We start from the raw sequence: 16,967 nt of genomic DNA on the forward strand, positions 1-16,967 counted from the left end.
TTTTTTTTTTTTTTTTTTTTTTAATTCTCATCATCACGTTTTCTTCTTTTTAATTGTTTTGGGACCATACACTCATAGTCTCATTAATAACAAAACAAAAAAAAAAAAATTGGCAACACCGGATTTGAATATGAGTATGACAACCAAACTAATATAAACCATCACATTGACATGTTCTCGATCATCACTATAGAATCTCATTAAGTTAGACAACACCACACAACAACAAATTCATACTAACAACATGCCCAAATCCGAATCACACCAACCTATATCGTTAAATCAGCATTGCGTCTAGAAAATATATAAATGTTTTTTTTCTTTTCTTTATTTCTTCTAAGAGTAAAAACAAACGCAAAAGAATGTCATCCAATGAACCAGCTAGAATAGAACAGAAAAAAACAAAATGGTAACCACCTTATCGCTTACTTGTATTTTTAACTACTTTCTCTTATTCCCCACTCACACTATTCACGTTTTTGTATACATGATGTGTACAGTGTATATATATAACGTATATCGTTACTAATAAATAAACGAATATTTCTAGTATCCCTTTTGTTTCTATCGTAAAATTTCATCTACAATATGAACTTCGAACGGAATTGGCTCCTAAAATATCCTCTTCATAACAACAAAAGTGACGATCGAAGACCCCATCATTAAAGTGCAACTAATTTTTAGAAGACATTTATAAAGGTACCTAAATAAATTTTTTTTCCTTAAAAAAATCGGGTATTCTTTTCAGAAATAAATGTGATATTCTTTAGTTTGTAGATTTTCTGCTGATAAAAATCATTGATTAATTAGCACTAATTTAGAGAATCTTCAATCCTAAAAAAAAAAAAAAAAAAACGAGAAAGTAAAAAAGTCAAAGTTGAAATAAAGAGGGAAAAGAAAAGGTTTGAATATTTTGAACCTCAATAGAGAGTGTGGCTGTGACGAGTCGCGACAAAAATAAGTACTGACACGTGGCGTGTTGCTTGACGTACACGTAGTACATATCCTCTCAGCAAATCAGAAGAGAAACTTAGCTCTCACTCACAGGTCATCATCATTTCTTCATCACCCAACAACATCAAGCTCTCTTCGCCGGAGATCAAACCGTCACGGCCACCACCTGAGGTCTGTTTTTCGCTTTTATTTGTTTCTCCGATTTATTATCTTTCGTCTCTTGTATGATTAGTACTGTCTTTGCTTTAAACGGAACTCGATTTCTCCTGATTCTATCTTCGTTCTCTAGGGATTTTTTTTTTGTTGGTGCTTGTCGTCATGTCTACGGAACCAGAAGGAGTCGAATCGGACTCCAATGCTGATTTTGCAGCGAAGTCGTCGAGGTTTGACTACGGAGTAGCTCACTCATCTGACACCCTAACTGATGCTACGAGCTTTCAAGCTCAGCAGGATCTGGTAGTCGAGGGAAAAGGTTCGGGCTCTGCTCTTGATGGTAAGGATGTGGATTCTCATGGTGATAATCTCTGTAATGTGGTTGATTCTGGTGCATACTCTGTGGATTTTTGTGAGAGTAGAAACCTAGATAGCTCAGGTGAGAAAGAATCAAAGTTTGGTGTGGTTTCATCTGGTTCAGATCTGCTTAAGGGAAGCAAGGATAAGAATGGATTTGTTAACGAGAATCTGAAGCTGTCTGACTCTGATTTGGTTTGGGCTAAAGTAAGAAGCTATCCATGGTGGCCTGGACAAGTGTTTGATGCATCTGATACATCTAAAATTGCTAAGAAGCATTTCAAGAAAGGAACTGTCTTGGTTGCGTATTTTGGGGATTGTACTTTCGCTTGGATTAATGCATCTCGGATCAAGCCTTTTCATCAGCATTACTCTCTAATGCAGGAGCAGAGCAACTCTGATCAGTTTCGTGATGCTATTGATTGTGCTTTGGAAGAGGTTTCTAGGAGAGTAGAGTTTGGTTTGTCTTGCTCTTGTATCTCAGAGGAAGCCTATATCAAACTCAAGACTCAGAACATAGTCAGTGCTGGAATTCGTGAGGAGTCAAGGGTGAGATATGGTGGAGACAAGTTATCGAATGCAGACTCCTTTGAACCTGTGAAACTCGTGGAATATGTCAGGCGTTTAGCTTGCTTTCCTGACTATGATGCGACTGAGGAGCTGAAATTTGTTATAAACCGAGCTCAGGTTTTGGCTTTTCGACAATGGAAAGACCATTCTCACTCCCTTGACTATGAAAGATTTATAAAGTCGATAGAATCCACAGCTTCTCTCCCAAAAGCAAATACAGTAGAAGGGATATCTTCCAGAAAGAGAAAGACAGATTACAAAGATAATGCTGAACACAAGGAAAGGTTTGATTCTGAGGATAGGACTGATGAAGAGACAAAGGAGAAGACTTTGTCAGATTTGATTGTAAAGAAACGCTGTGGGAGCAAATCAACTGAGATATTGGATGGTAAGTCGCATTCTGAGAAGAAACGTAAGGCTGCGTCTTTGGAATCTGGTAAGTCTGAGAAAAGGATCAAGAACAACCGACTAAAAGAGGATTCAGTGTCTAACATCTCTGATGAGGAAAATGACTTTGCAGTGGGTGATGCTAATAAAGGGGGAAGCGAGATAAATTCTTTAACTCCTGCACTTAGACCTTGCGATGATTCTAATTCTACCACAAAATTAGAAGTTGAGAACGAGAAGACGAAGAAGCCAACACACGAAGAGCTTGCCGAAAGAAAGATTTCTTCTCCTGGCCTTCACACTGCCAAAACTCCAACGGGGATATCCGAATCAATCAGCACTGATCCCTTGAATTATGAAGATTTTGAAATGTTCATTAATGAACTATCTTGCAGTAATCTCAATAATGGTATCACTGAGACAGAACCTTGTGATAAGAAAGACTCTGCAGCAGATCAGATCTTACCTGCAAATAAAGAAATCACTGGCTCAGGCTTGAAAGAGCAAACTGGTGTCAAGGACTGTTCTGCGGATTCATCAGCACCCAATGCATTAATCCTCAACATTGAGGATTCAGGTTCAGTTCCACCTGAAGAAATGCTACACTTAAAGGGAAGTATTGCTGAGAAACCTTCTGATAAGAAAGACTCTGAAGAAGTGCAGATCTTACCTGCAACTAAAGAAATCACTGCCTCAGGCTCAAAAGAGCATATTGGTCTCAAGGACTGTTCTGCAGATTCATCAGCACGCTATGCATTAATCCTCAAATTTGCAGATTCAGGTTCGGTTCCGTCAGAAGCAAAGCTGAACGAGATATTTAACCGTTACGGACCTCTCCATGAGTCGAAGACTAAGGTCACGAAGAAGGGCAAGAGAGCCAAAGTACTGTTCAAAAGAAGCGAAGACGCAAAGACTGCCTTCAGCAGCACCGGGAAATACAGCATCTTTGGACCTTCTCTTCTAAGTTACAAACTCGAGTATGTTTGCCCCACAGCGAAAAAGAGCAACAACGTGACTGTTTGATACACATCGTCGGCATCTCTTAACTTTGTGAGGTCAGGGTTCGATCAGATTATATCAGTTAGGTTTTAAGTTGAGAGTAGATTTCGAATGAGTCAGGAACAATATTGTTATGAGAATGAGAATAGGATTAAAAGTTTGGTATTGCATAATTTATTCTTTACTCAGTCCAACAAAACCGGGTTTCTAGTTGGTTACGATAAAAATAAAATTGGTAACAAAACAGACAATGAGGCTTAAAAGAGCAAATTGATTGAAAACCATAACATAAAACGATGTCTAAACTCCAAATAAACTCAAAATGTAAGACATAAGTTCTTGAATCTTAGAGTAGAACAGAACAAAGACATTTTTAACTGAAACTATCAAAACCAATTTCGAAAGCTTGAAGCTTCATTTGAGTTGTTTAAGACCTTGGCTTCTCCTTCTTTTCCTTGAAGAGGGCCAAGAGTGAAACACCAGAAACCTTCACGACCTTGAACCTAACTCCGGGAATATCTCCCACAGCATGACCCTTACGACCAAATCCAGCAATCAAGACCTCATCCTGCATGCAACAAAACATCAACAAGGAAATGATTAACATACGAAAGCAACAGTGTGATGAATGAATACAAAGGCATCTCATGTAACTTACGTTTTCCTCAATGTAGTTCAAACAACCATCATTGGGGACAAAGGCAGCAATCTTCTTTCCATTCTTGATGAGCTGAACTCTAGCACACTTACGGATAGCAGAGTTAGGCTGCTTAGCTTCAATACCGCTGCATAATCAAACACAAGGGCCTCATCAACATCAGCACTTAAACAATCTCAACAAAAAAAAAAAAGGTAAACATCAATGTCCTTGCAGACTTACATTTTCTCAAGAACGATTCCCTTAGCGTGAGAAGATCCAGCAAATGGCTTCTTCCATTCGTTACCCTGGTGAGACTTCTTGTACTGTTTGTCAGCCCACCTCTGGTTGATACGGAGTCTCTTCAGCTTGCGTCCAGCTCCCATTCCACGTGTTTTTCTGCAATACACAATCACAAAAAGTTCAGTTCAGTATTCACTACGACACAGAACCTTAGTATACAAGGTCTGGTTAGATGGTAAACGGTTTCATAGACACAAAATCAATTCGCATTACAGATTAGAATTGCAAAGAAGAAACTTCCAGATTTCATAGCTACAGCACAACGAAACACACAATATCAATGATACACCATATGAGTTCTATAACACTCTAATGTTCCAGATTAGCTCAATTAAGTATACATCTATTGTGGTTCCAGACAGAAGAAAAGAAAAAACAAGTAGCGTACATATCCAGAAATGAACAAGCATTTCGTTCGAATAAATCACTCTTAATTCACCGAAACAACAAGCAAATGAGATCAATAAAACACTAAAGAGAAGAATGACACAGAAACACGAAGGATCTAAGAGAGGAGAACCATACCCCATGTTTGTTGATGGAGGAGAAGATCAAAAGCAAAGAGCAGTTTGCAGGAGGAAGCACAAGCAGATGATAGCTTTGAAGCGGCTGAGAAAACCCTAAACCTAGTGAAGGCTGTGACTCCTTAATATATGCGATGCTGGAGCTGTTTATGATATTTTTTAGCCCATTAGTTAATAGGCCCACTAAATAATGGGCTTTTATGATTTCCTTCAATTTTCATCATTTTCTTTCTTTATACTAGATGCCCACCAAACCGTTGGATCTAACGGACGGTTCAGATGACGTACAGCTTACCCTACCAATCTCACACCTTCCGCCACGTCAGCAAAACCCTTAATCCTTACGAAACCGGCTATACCAGGCAAAAGAAAACAAAGAAAGAGTGAACTGCCCGCACGACACTCACTGGCTCAGCAGGTCCCCACCACTTAACCGTCAATACCACGATAGACCGACGTGGACAAATCAAAACCGTTTATTTCAAAAAGGCGATTTTGATCCAGTGATCCAGGTTTATTAATGCTGCCAGCTAAAAAGTAAAATTAGGAAGAGAGAGACAGAGTCAAAAGAGAAGAAGCTCGAGAAATCTCGTCAATGGCGGACTGGGATTTTTCACCTTAGCCAGTCAAATCAAGGAGGCGGAGGAGGCGATGGAGAATATTGAAAAGAGAAAAGAAAAAAAGTTTAGTTGAAGAATAAATTGAAGATTCGAATCGACAACCATCTACATCATTTGGTAAGATAAACTTTTGTCTCCTTTCGCTTTCTTTAGTAAAAAAAAGAGAGATGTGATTCGTTATTCCAATTTTTGTGTTTTTTAAAGGGTGAGCTTGAGTTTCACGCTTTGTAAAAGTGTCACTTGCCTCACCAATTTCTCTCTCTCTCTCTCTCTCTCTCTGGTGTTTGTTATATAATACAGGGAAGAGTTGGTTCTGGTTTAGGTTCGTGTAGATGGATGAGATAAGAGGAGTGCCTACGTGGCAAGAAGAGCTGGCGAGTCTCGTCGACGCCGGGTTACGATACGACAGAGCACCGGTCGATTTAACGGAAATCGGTTCGAAGAGATCGGGTTTTGTGTCGGTAGATGGATCCGGATCCGAGCCTAGGGAGACATTGAAAGATCAAGTGACGGGGTTCATGAAATCTTGGGGAGAGATGCTTCTTGACCTCACCAAAGGTTGCAAGGACATTGTGGTGCAGACGGTTGTCACTGATGACTCGTTCGTAGTACGGAAGCTTAAGAAACCGGCGGCTAAAGTTTCCAAGAAGCTAAGCTTTCTAAACGAGTTCTTGCCTGAGGATCGTGATCCGGTTCACGTTTGGCCTGTGATTTTCTTCGTCTTCCTCTTAGCACTCGCAGGTAATCTAATCAATTAACACAGTTTCTGTAAATTAGCGCTGTAACATTAGGATCATAATTAGTTCTCTGCATGCAGTTTCATCAGTAATTGTTGATGGATCTTTGAGAGTGTCTTGGTTTGGTCGTGTTTAGTTAACTCAGTTCTGTTTTACATGTAGCTTGAATTGTTATAGACTCTTTATTAGTGCGAAGGTTTGAGTCTTTACATTGACATATTTAACTTTTGTAAGTGCAGCATTGAGTTTTAGTCCAGAGCATGATAGACAAATGCCAGTGATAAAGAAACTGCGTATACATCCTACTGGTGCCACCCGTGTACAGCTTCCAGATGGTAGATATATAGCTTACCAAGAGCTTGGTGTTTCAGCAGAAAGAGCAAGATACTCTTTAGTTATGCCTCATTCTTTTCTTTCCTCTCGACTTGCAGGTATTTTAATTAGTTTTTCCAACAGTTTTAGTTACTTATCTTTACGTTTTGTTTGCCTCTAATTATGTTTGGAATTTGCTTAAATCAAGGCATACCTGGAGTGAAGAACTCATTGCTGGTGGAGTATGGTGTCCGTTTAGTGTCATATGATCTTCCAGGGTTTGGAGAGAGTGACCCTCATCGAGGGCGAAACCTTAGCTCATCAGCCTCAGATATGATAAACTTTGCAGCTGCTACTGGAATTGATGATAAATTCTGGTTACTTGGCTACTCTACTGGTAGTATGCATACATGGGCTGCAATGAAATACTTCCCTGACAAAATTGCAGGTATTAACATTGTTCCTATACTGCTTTTCAAATATGCAAGCCTGTTGCTCAATGGGTTTGGGTTTTTGAAAATACAGGAGCTGCAATGGTGGCTCCAGTGATCAATCCATATGAGCCAAGCATGGTTAAGGAAGAGATGGTAAAAACATGGGAGCAATGGCTAACAAAGAGGAAATTCATGTACTTTTTAGCACGGCGGTTTCCTATTCTTCTTCCTTTCTTCTACCGTAGATCTTTTCTCTCTGGTAAACTCGATCAGCTTGATCAGTGGATGTCATTATCGTTAGGAGAAAAGGTATGAATCCTTTCCACTGTAAGATCACTAAGCGAGAGGTTGTCTAAGAGAAAAGAGAGTTGCATTTTGCTAACTCTGTTCTTGTTTCAGGATAATCATCTGATTAAAGACCCTACTTTCCAAGACTTTTACCAAAGGAACGTGGAGGAATGCGTCCGTCAAGGAATCACAAAACCATTTGTAGAAGAATCCGTGCTTCAAGTATCGAACTGGGGTTTTAGTCTTTCCGAGTTCCGAACACAGAAGAAATGTACAACCAACGGTGTCCTTTCTTGGCTCATGTCAATGTACAGTGAAGCTGAATGTGAACTAATTGGATTTCGAAAACCCATTCACATATGGCAGGTGAGTTCTGCACCATACAAAGCATAGTATATTTAGTAAAAAAGTTCATGTTAATCAAACCGTCTTGTGTCTTGTGTATGGTTAAACATAGTTTGATTTTTGTTTCTTTAAAAGGGAATGGATGATCGAGTGGCTCCACCATCAATGAGTGACTACATCAGCAGAATGATTCCTGAAGCAACTGTACATAAGATTCCAAACGAAGGTCACTTCTCATACTTCTATTTCTGCGATGAGTGCCATCGACAAATTTTCTATGCATTATTCGGAGAACCCAAAGGCCAGCTTGAAAGAGTGAAAGAAACAAAGGACACTCTAGTCGAAACAGAGGCACATAAGAACACTTAGTACTACTACAACCACCCAAGAGTAAAGAAGTAAAAAAAAAAAAGGTGGAAATTAGCTATAGAAAATCAAAAACTACATTTTGTTTTTTTTTTGTGTTTTAGAGTTAATAGGTTACAAACTTACACCAAGTAGAATTATATTTTAGATTTCCAAAGGTGTAGTTACAAGATTGACTTATCAATGGGTTTCTAATCTTGTTCTGATTATTACTATAACTGTACCAGCCGGCTCACTAATGGAAATAATTAATTAAATAAATTACCCGAACCGTCTATAACGGCTTGATTATTTATCACCTAAAGTCGAGCCCTTTAACAAACCCTAAGTGTAAATTAAAGAAAAACAAAAAGGAAAAAATATCTCATTAGGCTTAAGGGTTTCCTAAATTAGGTGGTTAGTCAGAAGAAGAAAAAAAAGGAAACTTGAGTCCCACACTGTGTGGGCCACACATATTTTGTTTATAAAAGACCTGGTCTCGCATCTCCTATCTCCAAGAGTTAAAGACGCAGTTTCTCTGATTTTTTTTTCTTTCCCTATTCTCTTCTTCGATTTCTGTCTGCTTCTTTTGCCTCTCTAATCTTTGGCTCTCTCGCTTTGATTTGACTTTGATTCTTCTTCTCCCTTTCTTTAAATCATTCCAGAAGTCAAAGACTGAATCGTTGTTAAAGCTACGAAGAAGACGAGAGAGATCACACGCATCACGTCTCATATAAACGACGACAGAGACCATTCTTAGTTTCGTTTGCATGCGATCGATGACAATATCAATCTCTGTCACTTGTGGGCATCACCAAATCTCACCGTAGAAAGAGAGAGAGAGACGATTCGTACGAGTTAGAGGTCGCCGGAATCCAAGGCTTTGGAAGTCACGATGTTGGAGAAAAAAACTCTCCGGTGACGGAGATGATAGCGATAGATTGAGGGATCATCGGAGATTGGGGGATTCGTTTTCCCGGTGTAAACACATTCGTTGTTGATCGTGTGTGCTTTAGGTCTACAAAAGCCCAACAAAAACAATTCCAGCCCATCAAACGTGACTAGGTAATTTTCTGGCCCTTTTTGTTTTATTTACATAACTAATACTCTCTCCGTTTCAAATTATAAGATGTTTTAAATAAGTTTTTTGTTTCACAATATAGGATATTTTCAAGTTTTTATTCAACTTTTAGATTAGTTTAGTATTTTATATTATGCAGTATTGTTTCTGATTGGTTGAACTTGTTAAAAGTATAGACTTCTTAATCTACATGCTTTAGTTAAAACATCCTATATTTTGATTAATCTGCAGTCATTAGATTAATCTATTGATCGTTAGAGATTCCATAAATCTAACTTGTTTTTGCATTGTTGCCTAGATTTATAATACCAATTTCTAATTATTTGTTTTTGAAAGATTTTTTTAATTTGTTTTGTTTTCTTTTTCACTTAAAAAAATTCATTTAAGGTTTTGTTTTAAAAATCACTTAGAGGGGGTATTGAATTTAACATTTTAAGGATTTTGTAGGATTTTAATATTTTGGAATTTTGCAAGATTTGAAGAGTTTTTAGAAGAATTGATTATCTTTTAAAGTTTTTATATTAAAAATAGAAGTAAATGAAATGTGATTCTGTGAAATTCTATTATAAACTTTGGATGATTTTAGAATATTTCACAACACAAAAAAGAAGAATTTGACTCCAATCTCTTCAACCACGTCCAACTAAAATTCTGCTTTTTTCATCAATTTTGATGCATAGCACAAATGTAGTAGCAAACCAACCCAGAAAATTATGAAATTTGGTGAAAATATCAACAACAGCCATAGGAAGACAAAGAAAAAAACAGATCACAATTTGGGTTTACAGATTGAAAATTACAGCCACTTTTCCTGAACAGATACGGAATGATAGAACCTGCGAGTAGCTAACTTTGAGACCAATTTCCCATCAAACCACAAGGAAACAGTAGACGATATTTATATCATTGGAAAGATATTGTTCTCACGTTTCTAGAACATCTTTCAGAGCTCAATTCCGAGATCTGTAGCCAAATAAAACGGAGAAGAAAGAATCAACTCTAAAACAGATAATTATCTTTTAAACATCTTTTTCTCACCATTCTTTGCTTTCTCTCTGCAAGTACCAGCAACATCTTTAAGAACTATATGCTATGGGCTCCGTCTTTGATGCTCTTTGCTTTTTGTTTCAACAGTCTTTTCCCCCTTGTTGATTGTGTGTCTCAACTCTCAAAACAAAAGTATCCAAGCCAAGACAGAAACATACATCAACACAACTCCAAGAGTTCCTATATAAAAAGAAAACTGAGCCTCCAAACCTTCTAATTAACAGCAAAAAGGGTTTAATCATAGTTGTCTGTGTGAATCACACCAACAAGATCAAGTCTGCTCCAGAATTCCATCAAGATTAAAAACAGCCAAATCTCATATGACACCACCAAACTCAAGCTCAAATAACAACCAGAATGATTATTAAAAGCAAAGTTGCTTAATCATCATCTGAAACGCTACAAAAAAAGTCTTCTTTTGGCTCTCTTTGAAATCTTTATTTCTTTTTGTCTTCTGCTTGTTTCGATAATTTAGGGAAGAAAAATGGGCAAAAAGTTTCACGTTCTTATGTTTCCATGGTTCGCTTTTGGTCATATGACTCCGTACTTGCATCTAGCCAACAAGTTAGTTGAGAATGGTCATAGGGTTACTTTCTTGCTGCCGAAGAAAGCTCAGAAACAGTTGGAACATCAAAATCTGTTCCCAGACAGCATCGTCTTTCACCCTCTTACTATTCCTCATGTTGATGGCCTTCCTGCTGGCGCCGAGACAGCCTCCGATATCCCAGTCTCTCTGCAGTCATCCTTCTCTCTCAATTTTGATTTCACAGGAAAATATTTGATTGAGGTAAGTTGCAGGTATCGATAGTTTTTTTTTTTTGAAATCCATCAAAATTCCAGCTGAAAGGGTATGATTTTATCATTCATAGTTTACAACTAAAAAACAACATAAAGTCTCTTAAAATCTTTCAAAATAACATTTTTAAAAAAAGTTGTGATGTTTTGAATAACAGTAGATTTCAAGTAAGTTTTATAAACTATTGATTGAATAACAAGAGATTGTGTATTATTTTAAATGATTTTATATGAATGTCAAGTTGAATAACATTGGATTTTGAAAGACTTTTAAAAATCATCAATTGAATAACAAGTGATTTTAGGAATACTTTAAAATCTTTTAGAATGTCAAGTTTAATACCTCCCTCTTAAGGTTTTGTTTTAAAATGGATTTTTAACAAAGAGGGTTTAGCTCAGTGTTCAAGAAAGCGCTAGGCGGTATCTGGGCGGTGACCCAGCGCCTAGCGCCTAGAACGTCTAATCGGGGCCTAAACGGTTTTTAGGCGGTTTAGGCGTTTACAACATAAAACATTATATATATATAAAATTATGTACAAATATATGTTAGAAAAATAAAAAAAAAATTATAAATTATAAACAAAATTAACAAAAATACATTTATTTAAGTTATATTAACAACATATAAACATTTATAATTACGTATACAAATATAAAACTTAATAATTTATATCTATATAGTTAAAAATCAAAATAAATATTAAAATTAAATTAATATAATTTTAATCGGTTTAGACGGTCATCTAGGCGTCTACTGAGCGCCTAGGTGCCGTCTAGGCGCTAGGCGGCCGCCTAGACCGCTTTCTTGAACACTGGTTTAGCTAAACAAGCGTTGATTTTACGGAGTAAATTAAATAGAATAAGTGTTAAATAAAAAAATTGTATAAAAAAGGTTCCTATATAAAAATCAAAGCACATAAACCCTAAAAAGCTAAAACCCTTGCAAAAAGGCAGAAACAGAACACAATGTTTTGCTCATGTCTCGAGATTATTTTATTCCTTACCGGACGACAACATTCTCAACCGGACGAAAAGGAGATAACGGAATCATCAGACTCTCCTCCGGCAGTGTTTTTATCGTTACCGGCCGACATCATTCTCAACTGTTTGGCTCGTGTTCCAAGATTCTATGGTCCAACTCTATCTTTGGTCTCCAGGGATTTCAAATCACTCATCGCTTCGCCTGAGCTTGAAGCCACACGATCCTGCATCGGGGTAACAGAGACATACCTCTGTGTCTGCTTAGAGTTGAATAAGAACAACGCGGATACTCGCTGGTTCACACTTTCACCACTTCCCAAACAACAGAAACTGAAGCCTATCCCTTTGTTTCCTTATCAACATCCCAAATCATCGACTGTTCTCTCCATTGGTTCAGAGACTTACATAATCGGAGGCTTCGTTAAGGGAAGGAGAAGCAGGAGAGTGTTGGTTCCCGACTGTCGATCTCATCAAAGGCGTAGACTCCCAAACATGCGTCAGCCTCGAGTTTCTGCAGCCGCTGAAGTAATCGACGGTAAGATGTACGTGATTGGTGGCTGCAGGTATAACGATATCGACAAATGGGGAGAAGTTTATGATCCAAAGACCCAAACTTGGGAGCCAAGCCAATATTGCCCACAACGCAAGATCTCACCATCCAAAAAAGTGTGGTTCCAGGTAGGTTAGTAATGGGGGGAAAGGTTTATACCATGGATGATTTGTCTTATACCATGGATGTTTGCTTAGTAGAGGTAGAGAAAGTTTTGTGTCTAATATCGGTTTCCGAAGGGAAACTAATGTGGTTTGATCCAGAGGAAGATTTGGGGTGGAGGAGGGTTGAAGGACTTGTAGGAGTACTGACGCGTACTTCATATTTTCCTTGTTACCTTGTTTCGGTGGCAAATTGTAACGGAGGAAGAAGAGTGACTGTTTGGTGGCGGTCGGTGGTGTTTGGCCGTCTAGGTCTAGGTTGGACCAAGGAATGTAAAACCGAGATTTGGTGCGCAGAGATATCGTTCGAGAGGCGCGGTTTAGGATCAGAGCTTTGGGGATTTGTCGAGTGGTCTAAGGCTGTGTTTACTTTCGAGGGATGTGATTCTCCCTCTGATTTCTTTTTGCATTCTACTATTGTGACTTATTGATCAATATGCATGATGTTATTTTAGTTTTGAGATAATTTTAAAATCTAGAGCCTATTAACGTCTTTTTCTGGGAAAAATTAATGCAAAGCGTATAACACAAGCATCAAATGCATGTGGAACAGAGGAAGAAACAAAAAAAACAGGGGAACTCTGTTCTGCTTCGTTAAGCGTTATATAGATGATTGTGTATGCATCTTGGCTACAATTTAACCAATTTATGATATATAAATTCCTATTGACAAAAAAAATAAATATATATCAGAGATTATCCTAAATTTTATTTATTATATCAAAACTTCCCGAATATTTAGGCTCAATTAGCTTAGTTTACAAAGCACATATAGGCTCAATTAGCTTATTTTACCAAAGCACATATGACATGCATGGCGTTAAGATGAATATTTGCTTTGTAGAGATAGACAACTTCATGTGCCAAACGTCGGTATCCAAAGGGAAGCTAAAGTGGCTTCATCATGATCCAATGAGATCAGATGATTTTGGCTGGACTATAATTAAGGGACTTGAACAACTCTCCTCTGAATAATTTACTAATGTGGAAAAATCCGACAGAGGAAGAAGAGTGACAGTTTGGTGGAGGTCGGTGGTGGTGTTTTCACCGTCAAGATCATGGCTATTGGTGTAAGGAATATAAAACAGAGATTTGGTGTGCAGAGGTTTCGTTTGAAAGACGTGGTTTAGAAGAACTTTGGGGATCCGTTGAATGGTCAAAAAATGTGTTTACAAATTGATGGATGCGACTCTCCTAAGAAGTTTGTTCTGGATTCTGCCATTGTGACATATTGATCAATGTGATTTATTACTAGGGGATATATTCCAATAAAACAACTCTATTAATTCTAGGTTTTCTTCGTTTATATTGTTTGAAAGGTATAAAATATACTGTTTACATTGTGATCATCCAAACACAATTTTTTTTAGAGGTTCTCGATGGCTTACGTACTTGGTAATTACTATGGGTGTAGAACTTCGAAGTTCTTGAAAAGCTTCTTTATGATGATAATACATACATATATCCCGTCATCCCGATGTTTTTTTTATTGCATGTCTAGAGTTGATGATCTGATTGCTTTCACTTCTTGAACTCTTTCACATATATGAATATCTTTTTTCTCAGTTTTTTTGCTTTCAGTTATGTTATCATTTTCTAGTATACTATTTTATTTTGCTTCCATCGGTCAAAATAGTTAGCAAAAGCAAAGCAACTAAATCAAATCAATCGAGGCCCATTATTATTGAATATTAAAAATTGGTTTTATCTATAAATCAAATCTATAAAGGCCCATCTATACAAAGGCCCATTATGCCTTGAATATATATATATATATATATATATATAACAATAAAAACACATGATTGAAAAAAGAGAATCGAAACACAAACAGAACATAATGGGCCTTTTTCATCGGGAATCATCAGAGTCGTCTCCTCCTCCTCCGACGTCGTTTTCATCGTTACCGTACGACGTAGCACTGAATTGTTTGGCTCGTGTGTCGAGGTCTCCAAGGATTTCCGATCTCTCATAGCTTCCCCTGAGCTGGACGCCACACGATCCTCCATAGGAAAAACAGAGGATTGTATCTATGTCTGCTTAGACCTCGATAATAAGAACCCTAACCCTAGATGGTTCACACTCTACCCAATTCCAACACAGCAGAAACTAGTACCCATCCCTTCGTTTCCGTATCAACTTTCCCAACACTCAACCGTTGTTGCAAAAGGTTCAGAGATTTACGTGATCGGAGGCTTCCTCGAGGGAAAGAGAAGCAAGAGAGTGTTGGTTCTCGATTGTCGATCTCACCAATGGCGTAAACTTCCCGACATGCATCGAGGTCGAGATCTTTCAGCCGCTCATGTAGCCGTCGACGGTAAGATCTACGTGATTGGTGGCTCCAGGTTCAAGAGTATCGACGACTGGGGAGAAGTTTATGATCCAAAGAGCCAAACTTGGGAGCCTATACTTCCCACAGCGCACTTGATGATCTCGTCGTTCAAAAGAAGCATTTAGGTCCGGGTAGCTTGGTAATCGGTGGAAAGGTTTATAACATGGATGATTTGTTTCAGCTTCACTTGAACCATATTTGCTTGGTAGAGATAGACAAGGCCTTGTGTCAAATACTGGTTTCCAGTTTTGGGTATCTATTTTGGCGTGATCCAAACGATGCTGATTCTGGCAGCTGGATAACGGTTAAGGGAGTTAAGCTTGACGAATTGTTCGATAGTCACACTTATCGTGTGGCAAACACCGGCGGAGGAAGAAGACTGCATGTTTGGTCGAAGTCAGTTACGGCTTGCCGTCAAGATCGCAGAGGTCGGTGGACTAATATGGACTTAAAAACCAATATTTGGTGCGCAGAAGTTTCGTTTGAGATGAGACGAGGTTCATCAGATGAGCTTTGGGCAATCGTTGAATGGTCTAAAAATGTGTTTACCTTTGACGGATGTGACTCTCCTGACTATTTCTTATTGCATTCTGCTATTGTCACACTTTGATCATTGAGACTTTGTTTAGTTTTTGACTTTTGAGAGAATACATGTGGGAATTTTTTATATTTATGATTTTAAGAGATTATTATATAAACTAAATTATATTGGTGATTAATGAGTTTTCGAGTGATGTCAATCAATTGCTAACAACACGTGATCTTAGAATGAGAGCAGCTTCCATGATATTATGAGGCTACTTAGTATAGCGTTTCATATATTTCATATGCCACACGACGACATGAGTTTGTAAAAAACATATTCCCAGTCTTTTTTTTTTTTTCTTTTTTTTTTTGTCTATATTCCCAATCTCTTTGAATTCCTCCAAATTAAAAGGGTCTTCAGAATTTTCAAAGATATTTGTTGGGTTCTTGTTTGTGAATATTTTAAAGCTCCAGGAGGATATAGACTGGGTGGATGATAGATGATAGTTCAATGACTTGAAGAAACTCTCTTGCTCGTTATTCATATTTTCCTAATCATATATCTTAATCAGGTGGTAAACTCCTGCAGATGAAGAGGAGGGGGAGTGTGATGATTGATGGTGTTCCCCCCTCAAGGTCACCATAACCATTGCACTAAGGAATGTAAAATAGAGTAGAGGTTTCGTTTGATAATGTGTATGCATAATGCAACAACTTTTTGGAATTTGTTGTATGGACTAAGAATGTGTTTGTTTACCATTAAATTGTTGCTACTCTATATAATTTAGAGTATAGAGTAGCCTCATAATCGAAATCAAAGTAGCCTCATAATCGAAATTGTTGTATGGACTAAGAATGTGTCTAAAGTTGTCAAGAGTATTGACAACTGGGGAGAAGTTTATGATCCAAAGACCCAAACGTGGGAGCCGATACTTCCCACAGCACTTGATGATCTCATCGTTCAAAAGAATCATTTAGTTCCAGGTAGCTTGGTAATTGGTAAAGAGGTTTATGGCATGGATGAATTGTTTCAGCTTCACTTGCAGCGTATTGCCTTGGTAGAGATAGACAAGGCCTTGTGTCCAATACTGCTTGCCGATGTTGGGCCTCTATTGTGGCGTGATCCAAAAAATTCTGATGTTTCTCGCTGGATAAGAGTTAAGGGACTTAAGCTAAACCAAGTGGTCGTTAATCAACCTTATCGTGTGGCAAACACTGGCGGAGGAAGACTGCAAGTTTTTTTCAAGTCGGTTGTGGCTTGCCGTAAAGGTCGCAGACGTCGGCGGACTAATGAATTTAAAACCAGGATTTTGTGCACTCAAGTTTCGTTTGAGAGACGAGAGTTTGGAGAGCTTTGGGCATTTGTTGAATGGTCTAAAACTGTGTTTACCTTCAACGGATGTGACTCTCCTTTGCATTTGTTCTTGCATTCTGCTATTGTCACACTTTGATCATTCAGATTTTATTTACTTTTGGATTTTTGAGACTGTTTTAGAACTAGTGGGTGTTTTTTTAAATATATTTTGATTA

General features: G+C 37.9%; 4 protein-coding genes and 2 pseudogenes across 4 annotated transcripts; 5 read left to right on the forward strand and 1 right to left on the reverse strand.

Annotated features, from left to right (window-relative positions):
• On the forward strand, positions 914–3,769 carry LOC104768466. Its single transcript, XM_010492464.2, has 2 exons — positions 914–1,125; positions 1,244–3,769. The coding sequence occupies exon 2, from the start codon at positions 1,273–1,275 to the stop codon at positions 3,442–3,444; it is 2,172 nt and encodes a 723-aa protein (XP_010490766.1). The 5' UTR covers positions 914–1,125; positions 1,244–1,272; the 3' UTR covers positions 3,445–3,769.
• LOC104768465 (40S ribosomal protein S23-2) lies at positions 3,682–4,994 on the reverse strand. The gene is made up of 4 exons (XM_010492463.2): positions 4,886–4,994; positions 4,301–4,456; positions 4,079–4,205; positions 3,682–3,988 (listed from the first exon to the last, which is right to left on the reverse strand). The coding sequence occupies exons 1-4, from the start codon at positions 4,888–4,890 to the stop codon at positions 3,848–3,850; spliced, it is 429 nt and encodes a 142-aa protein (XP_010490765.1). The 5' UTR covers positions 4,891–4,994; the 3' UTR covers positions 3,682–3,847.
• LOC104768467 lies at positions 5,445–8,198 on the forward strand. Its single transcript, XM_010492465.2, has 7 exons — positions 5,445–5,621; positions 5,805–6,245; positions 6,481–6,672; positions 6,762–7,001; positions 7,079–7,296; positions 7,387–7,641; positions 7,756–8,198. The coding sequence occupies exons 2-7, from the start codon at positions 5,837–5,839 to the stop codon at positions 7,987–7,989; spliced, it is 1,548 nt and encodes a 515-aa protein (XP_010490767.1). The 5' UTR covers positions 5,445–5,621; positions 5,805–5,836; the 3' UTR covers positions 7,990–8,198.
• On the forward strand, positions 11,666–13,063 carry LOC104772102 (annotated as a pseudogene).
• On the forward strand, positions 14,421–15,522 carry LOC109125210 (annotated as a pseudogene).
• On the forward strand, positions 16,454–16,888 carry LOC104772103 (putative F-box/kelch-repeat protein At5g02980). The gene has a single exon (XM_019241743.1). It carries the CDS (start codon positions 16,454–16,456, stop codon positions 16,886–16,888), a length of 435 nt encoding a protein of 144 aa, XP_019097288.1.

Source organism: Camelina sativa, chromosome 20 (genome assembly GCF_000633955.1).
Source record: "Camelina sativa cultivar DH55 chromosome 20, Cs, whole genome shotgun sequence".
NCBI lineage: Eukaryota > Viridiplantae > Streptophyta > Magnoliopsida > Brassicales > Brassicaceae > Camelina > Camelina sativa.

Coding starts and splice junctions, on each gene's coding strand:
- LOC104768466 (XM_010492464.2), top strand. CDS start 1,273: ATGTCTACGGAACCAGAAGGAGTCGAATCGGACTCCAATGCTGATTTT.
- LOC104768467 (XM_010492465.2), top strand. CDS start 5,837: ATGGATGAGATAAGAGGAGTGCCTACGTGGCAAGAAGAGCTGGCGAGT. Junction 7,002..7,078: donor CTTCCCTGACAAAATTGCAG/GTATTAACATTG, acceptor TTGAAAATACAG/GAGCTGCAATGGTGGCTCCA. Junction 7,642..7,755: donor AACCCATTCACATATGGCAG/GTGAGTTCTGCA, acceptor TTTCTTTAAAAG/GGAATGGATGATCGAGTGGC.
- LOC104768465 (XM_010492463.2), bottom strand. Junction 4,206..4,300: donor GGAATCGTTCTTGAGAAAAT/GTAAGTCTGCAA, acceptor TTGATTATGCAG/CGGTATTGAAGCTAAGCAGC. Junction 3,989..4,078: donor TGAACTACATTGAGGAAAAC/GTAAGTTACATG, acceptor TGTTGCATGCAG/GATGAGGTCTTGATTGCTGG.
- LOC104772103 (XM_019241743.1), top strand. CDS start 16,454: ATGGATGAATTGTTTCAGCTTCACTTGCAGCGTATTGCCTTGGTAGAG.